The sequence below is a fragment of the Pezoporus flaviventris genome, unplaced genomic scaffold (assembly GCF_033815535.1).
Source record: "Pezoporus flaviventris isolate CSIRO_AGI_PZ_B2104156 unplaced genomic scaffold, CSIRO_AGI_Pfla_v1 ptg000054l, whole genome shotgun sequence".
Taxonomy (NCBI): Eukaryota; Metazoa; Chordata; class Aves; order Psittaciformes; family Psittacidae; genus Pezoporus; species Pezoporus flaviventris.
Window position 1 is genome coordinate 5,360,001 of NW_026892602.1, and position 7,455 is coordinate 5,367,455.

The following is a 7,455-nucleotide window of genomic DNA, read 5'->3' on the forward strand; positions in this document are numbered from 1 at the left end:
TTTCCAGTGATTGTTCAGATTTATACAAGAGTTTTTCAGATCAGAATCCCACAGGGAGTGCTTTTGGTGGAGGGCATGGTGGCAAATGAGACATTTGTTTAATTTTAGAAGCATTGCTTGAGGCATTAAAAGTGGTCTTTAAAGTGCTTTGGCACTTTACCGTTTTATGCTAAATGTTACCATTTTATAAGGGACTTTTCATTTTTCTGTTCAGTTTGTCTGTAACTGCAGCAGAATTAAGTTTGGTGGAAAACCAGTGTGTCTTAGCAGATTTATAGCTTACCCCTCGTGTAGTGACTTGAAAGAAATGGGGGGTTGTCAGTACGGAGCTTCGTAATACTTACTTTTTTTTTTTCTTGTCAACAACTGATTGGGACCTCGAATGACTACAAATTAGTTTAGTGATGGGGCAACTGTCACAGATATCTTTGAATCAGTTGAAAATGAACAAGGTTGACAGGAATGTGAGAGTCTAATGAGTCCCTCAAATGGCTGTTTTGCACTCAGTGGACAACTAGACAATAAACAGTATGAATTATTGGAAATCAATACTTTGCTATGGAATTTCATTATGCTCCAATGCCTTCAGTTCATAGTATTTTATATTTTGATGGATTATCTGAAGCAAATGATCATCTAAGACACAGGGATTGATAAAACTCCCCTGTACAATTTTAAATGTTGCTTTTGACTTGTTTTTTGTGAAGTAGAAACATTGATCTATTTTCATGTACAGTCTTTAGACTGGTAGAGATAAAACCAGTATTTTTAAATCAAATGTCCTGCAGAATTTTTTTTTTGTATTACTGGTTGGTTCCTAATCCATCATCTTTTGATGTTTTAGGAGACACAGAAAAGGGTCAAGCAAATCGAACCACTAAGAACAAGGATGCCCATGTCTGTGGCAGGTGCTGTGCTGAGTTCTTTGAATTATCAGATCTCCTGCAACACAAGAAGAATTGTACTAAAAATCAATTAGTTTTAATTGTGAATGAAAATCCAGCTTCTCCTTCTGAAACCTTCCCTCCTAGTTCCCCTTCTGATAATCCTGATGAACAGATGAATGACACAGTTAATAACACAGATCAAGTAGACTGCAGTGACCTTTCAGAGCATAACAAACTTGACAGGGAAGAATCCATGGATGTGGAGGCTTCTAGCATTAACAATAGCGGTAGCAGTTCCAAGAGCGTCAACAATAGTATTACAAGCAGTAACAGCTCCACAATGGGTACCTCAGCTGTAACAACCTCTCTACCTCACATAGGGGATCTGACAACATTAGGCAACTTTTCAGTGATAAACAGTAATGTAATAATAGAAAACCTTCAGAGTACTAAAGTGGCGGTAGCACAGTTCTCACAGGAAGCGAGATGTAACGGTGCATCAAACAGTAAGCTTGCTGTACCTGCCCTGATGGAGCAGCTGTTGGCATTACAGCAGCAGCAGATCCATCAGTTGCAACTGATTGAACAAATTCGTCACCAAATATTATTGTTGGCTTCCCAAAACACAGACATGCCAACGTCTTCTAGCCCTTCTCAAGGTACTTTACGAACATCTGCCAATCCCTTGTCTACATTAAGTTCCCATTTATCCCAGCAGCTGGCTGCAGCAGCTGGATTAGCACAAAGCCTTGCTAGTCAATCTGCCAGCATCAGTGGTGTGAAACAGCTACCCCCTATACAGCTACCTCAGAGCAACCCTGGCAACACTCTAATTCCATCCAGTAGTGGCTGTTCTCCAAATATTAACATGTTGGCGGCAGCAGCAGTTACAACACTGTCCTCAGAAAAAGTGGCTTCAAGTATTGGTGGCTCACAGCTCAACAACCCACCAGTATCAGCATCATCCTCACCAGCTTTTGCAATAAGCAGTTTATTAAGTCCTGCATCTAATCCACTTCTACCTCAGCCCACACCCAGTAACTCTGTTTTCTCCAGTCCCCTGTCCAATATCGGAACACCTGCAGAGGATTTAAACTCCTTGACTGCCTTGGCACAGCAAAGAAAAAGCAAGCCACCAAATGTAACTGCTTTTGAAGCAAAAAGTAATTCAGATGAGGCATTCTTTAAGCATAAATGCAGGTTCTGTGCTAAAGTGTTTGGGAGTGACAGTGCCTTGCAGATTCATTTACGTTCTCACACAGGCGAGAGACCATTTAAATGCAACATATGTGGAAACAGGTTCTCCACAAAGGGAAACTTAAAGGTCCACTTTCAACGTCATAAAGAAAAATACCCTCATATTCAGATGAATCCGTACCCGGTGCCAGAGCATTTGGACAATATTCCTACAAGCACGGGTATTCCTTATGGGATGTCTATACCGCCAGAGAAACCTGTCACGAGCTGGCTGGACAGCAAGCCAGTCCTCTCCACCCTGACAACTTCTGTTGGCCTGCCACTCCCACCAACAATACCAAGCCTGACTCCATTCATCAAAACGGAGGAGCCTCAGCCGATTCCCATTAGCCATCCTTCCTCTAGCCCTCCCTGCTCTGTCAAGAGTGACTCGGGAACAACTGATCCTACATCAAAAATTTCCAATGGATTTTCTGATGAGGTAGAGGCTGGTGCTTTGCCTACATCAAATGGCAAAATAGAAGAAAACCCTCAAAACACAAGCACTATCACTAACATGACCAGCTCCGTGAGCTCTCCAGCAGCAGACTCGGGCTCCAGCAGTGTTGCTACTTTTACAAATCCACTGATGCCTCTAATGTCAGAGCAATTTAAGGCAAAGTTTCCATTTGGAGGACTGTTGGATTCAACGCCAGCATCTGAAACATCAAAATTGCAGCAGCTGGTAGAAAACATTGACAAAAAGGCAACTGATCCTAACGAGTGTATCATTTGCCACCGAGTTCTCAGTTGCCAGAGTGCACTGAAAATGCATTATCGCACACATACTGGTGAGAGGCCATTTAAATGTAAAATTTGTGGTCGTGCTTTCACGACTAAAGGCAACTTAAAGACTCATTACAGTGTCCATCGTGCCATGCCCCCCCTGAGAGTACAACATTCGTGCCCAATCTGCCAGAAGAAATTCACCAATGCAGTTGTGCTACAGCAGCATATCCGGATGCACATGGGAGGGCAGATCCCAAACACCCCAGTGACGGAAAACTATCCTGAGTCAATGGAATCAGATACGGGATCTTTTGATGATAAGAATTTTGATGACATAGACAACTTCTCAGATGAGAACATGGAAGACTGTCCTGACAGCAGTGTGCCAGACACACCTAAATCTGCAGATGCATCACAAGACAGCTTGTCTTCTTCCCCTTTGCCCCTGGAAATGTCAAGCATTGCTGCTTTGGAAAATCAGATGAAGATGATCAATGCAGGACTTGCTGAACAACTTCAGGCAAGCTTAAAGTCAGTTGAAAATGGGTCAGTGGAAGGGGATGTTTTGACTAATGATTCGTCCTCTGTTGGGGGTGATATGGAAAGCCAAAGTGCTGGAAGCCCTGCTGTCTCAGAGTCTACCTCTTCCATGCAGGCCTTGTCCCCATCCAACAGCACTAATGATTACCACAAGTCACCAAGTATTGAAGAGAAACCAGTAAGAACCTTACCAAGTGAGTTTGCCAATGGTCTGTCTCCAACCCCTGTTAACAGTGGTGCTTTGGACTTGACATCCAGTAACACTGATAAAATTATTAAAGAAGAGTCTCTGAGTATGCTCTTCCCTTTCAGAGATAGAGGTAAATTTAAAAACACCGCATGTGACATTTGTGGCAAAACATTTGCTTGTCAGAGTGCCTTGGACATTCATTACAGAAGTCATACCAAAGAGAGACCATTTATTTGCACAGTTTGCAATCGTGGCTTTTCCACAAAGGGGAATTTGAAACAGCATATGTTGACACATCAAATGCGAGATCTACCATCACAACTTTTTGAGCCCAGTTCCAGTATCGGCCCTAATCAGAACTCTTCGATTATACCTGCCAATTCCCTGTCATCGCTCATAAAAACTGAGGTTAACGGCTTTGTGCACAGCTCTCCTCAGGATAGCAAAGAAGTACCCTCTGGTCTTGTTGCTTCGGGGCCACTATCCTCCTCTGCCACGTCCCCTGTCCTGCTCCCTGCTCTCCCCAGAAGAACTCCCAAACAGCACTACTGCAACACGTGTGGGAAAACATTTTCTTCCTCCAGTGCACTGCAGATCCATGAAAGGACACACACTGGTGAGAAACCGTTTGCCTGCACTATATGTGGAAGAGCATTCACAACAAAAGGCAATCTGAAGGTACTTTTTCCTTTTGCTGTTCTTAGGTTTAATTTTCTCCTTTATGGGTTATTCTTCTTTACATCTGTTACTGTTGCAAGCAGTGGTACCTTTGGGTATTTGTGGTGTGAGAAATGGTGTGTTTAGTCAGCCCTGGTAGACCTAGATGGCTTCTTGTCTCCACGCAGGCTCAAAAGCACGGCTGGTTTTCATGCTTAATTAAAATTCATCTACCAGCAAAGACCGTCTATGTAAAGTGTGAAGCAGAACAGCCAAATGATGGTTAGGAGTATTAATTAACAGAGAAATGTGTCTGTAACTTACCTCTTTAAGAAGTGAAAGGCTCTTGAAAGTGCTGTTTTTGCATAACTATCATGGAAGATGATGAGTGTTTAAAAAAACTATTAACATAATTCTGGAACTAATGGGTATTACTTTAATTGATTATATAACTAACATTTTCTACTGATACGTGTTTGAAAAAGCAAATATACTTAAGTTTTAGAACACCAGTTGAGCACTTGACTGTGTACGTTTTTCTGTTGACAGAGTATTTCTCTAGAGGTTGCTGCCAGTAATGTGAGATGAATAATTACTTTCAGGCCATTCTGTCTATACACGAGGCTCTCTGATGAGCAATCACTAAAAGATACTTTCTGCCTGTCTGAAAAGGACGTTTATAGGGTAAAGGGTGTCAAATACAATACTTACCATTGCAATGAAAGTGGACATAGCAATTCTAGCCCTGAAAGCAGCTATCTGCAATTGACAGAATAACGTGAAGTCATTATAAACTAAATACATGTAATAAAAAAGAGTAACAAGCAGTGCAGTGTTCAGCAGGAAAACGGTATTGTGGGTAATAGTGATGGGCTAATCCAGAAAAAGTTTCATTTATTCTTCCACATGAGAAATGGAGCCCTGCATCCGCTACCTCTAATGCTGTTCATTATGCAACAAGACTGGACGTATTCATGGACTGCTGCTTTCTCTGCGATCAAAATATGTTTGAAATCCCTGACAATCTATATTTTTTTGTTTGTTTCTTTCTTTCTTTCTTTCTTTGCAGGTTCATATGGGCACTCACATGTGGAACAGTACTCCCGCAAGGCGAGGCAGACGACTTTCCGTAGATGGACCCATGACATTTCTAGGAGGCAATCCTGTGAAGTTCCCAGAAATGTTTCAGAAGGATTTGGCTGCACGGTCGGGGAATGGAGACCCCTCCAGCTTCTGGAACCAGTATGCAGCAGCACTCTCCAGCGGCTTGGCCATGAAGACCAATGAGATCTCTGTAATCCAGAATGGCGGCATTCCTCCAGCGCCAGGGGGCCTGGGGAATGGTGGCAACTCTCCCATCAGCGGCTTGACGGGAAGCCTGGAGAAGCTCCAGAATTCAGAACCCAATGCACCTCTAGCTGGTCTGGAGAAAATGGCAAGCAATGAAAATGGGACAAACTACCGTTTTACACGTTTTGTGGAAGACAACAAAGAAATTGTAACAAATTAAGAAAAAAATCCATAAATAACATTCCTGCAAATACTGCAACCTAGGGTTGCTTTTTTTCCAAGCTGCAGGCTGCAACATTACAAGACTTTCTTTTGTACCATGTTCTACTTCTAGAGTTCTAAGAGCTTATTTATTAGTGATATAACCTTGCTTTGCAAATAAATGCAAGCACTAACTTTGGTCTCCTGTATTTTGAACTAAATACTAATCGACTAGAGTGCTATAAACTTGCTGTAACATTTATGGCAGTTGCAAGTCTGTTCTGCTAGGTGATCTTATTCCAGCATTAACTTATTTTCTATATCCAGTTTAACATGAACTCTGGTATTGATGCAATGCCTCAGTGATGCATTAGATCTCTAATAAAAATCTGTATATAAATGTACACTTTGATCCTGCTGGAAACTTTATCAGCAAATACATCGTTTAATTTTTCCAAACAGAATTAAGAAAAGGACTGAGAGGATTTAGACTGAACAGTGTGGGTCCTTTACACAGCTCAGTTTTTGATTTTATTATAAAATTAAAACTGCTTTAATTTTTGTAGGTTTAACTTTTTCTGTTTTGAACTGTTATTTGTATTGTGCTTTTTACTTGAGTTGTCGTAAATGTTACTACATTTCTGTACAGTAATAAGCACGCAGATTATTAGAGAAGATACTGAAGTGGTGTTTTGGTAGTTGAAACTGAGACGTAACATTTGCCTTGTAGGTATATTCATTTTAGAAATTGTGCTGGACATTCACAATGCTGCTAAGTATGGCATCTTGAACAACTTCTGTGAGCAACTGTAGATGCTCCTGTATATACAAGACATTACTTTCATTAAAATGTACATATGTTCCTTACAAGATCAAGCCCTACTCCTTGATCAAGGGAACAAGTATAGTGTTTGTTTATTTTGTATTAGGTATTATGGAGTGCATGGGGAATCTTGGACTGTTACATGCACTTTCTTGGAAAGTTGAAAGGAAAAGAGGTCCAGTTTAACATTTAATACTTACTAACAGCAGAGATACTGTAATTTTACTCGAGTAATCAAATACATTTTTGCAACAGATAAAATTTGCTGTCTCTGTGTTTTTAAAGTGTACCTGTACTTAGTAATCACTTTGTATTATTTAGCCTTTCCCTTGGTTAACATGAACTGTCCAGGTTGTATGTGTGTGTTTATATTTGTAAGTATAGGTATACATATATGTATCGCATATTAATTGCTAGTATATTTTTCATACCCCCTATTAGTGGGAAATTTATCCTTAACTATTCAACTCCTTCTCTTCATAAATTTGTAGATATTTTGGCATTTTAAATTTCTTTATTAAAAAAAAAAAAAAAAATGCTGCTAGCAAAGACCTTATTGAGCCTATGTAAGTTTCCTTTGAAGGAAATAGCTTATCACATTTAAGGCTTGATTTGGTTCAAATGCTTTATATTTGATATTAATTTTATTCTATGAGATTGTATGTCTGTGGCATGCTTATGCTGCTCTGTGTTAAGATGTCCACTTGCAAGCCTCCATATATTATATGGGGTTTATCACTGATTGTAAAAAAAAAAAAAAAACCCACAAAAAACGAAAAAAAAACAAAACTAAAAACACCACCAAAAAAAAAACAACAAAAACCCCAAAACAAAAAAAAAAAAAAAAAGAAAAAAAAAAGAAAAAAAAAAGGAATTAAAAAAGAAGGAAAGAAAGAATTGCT

General features: G+C 40.0%; 1 protein-coding gene across 7 annotated transcripts in view; it reads left to right on the forward strand.

The window, feature by feature from the left end:
* The window catches only part of SALL1 (spalt like transcription factor 1), a 17,836-nt gene extending 10,597 nt beyond the window's left edge, over positions 1–7,239 (forward strand). For all 7 annotated transcript variants that reach the window (XM_061469055.1, XM_061469059.1, XM_061469058.1 and 4 more), the window contains 2 exons: positions 845–4,260; positions 5,309–7,239. In XM_061469055.1, coding sequence (XP_061325039.1) covers positions 845–4,260; positions 5,309–5,749 — 3,857 coding nt within the window. In that variant the 3' untranslated portion in view covers positions 5,750–7,239. The remainder of the gene's footprint in view (positions 1–844; positions 4,261–5,308) is intronic.
* The last annotated feature ends 216 nt before the right edge of the window (positions 7,240–7,455 follow it).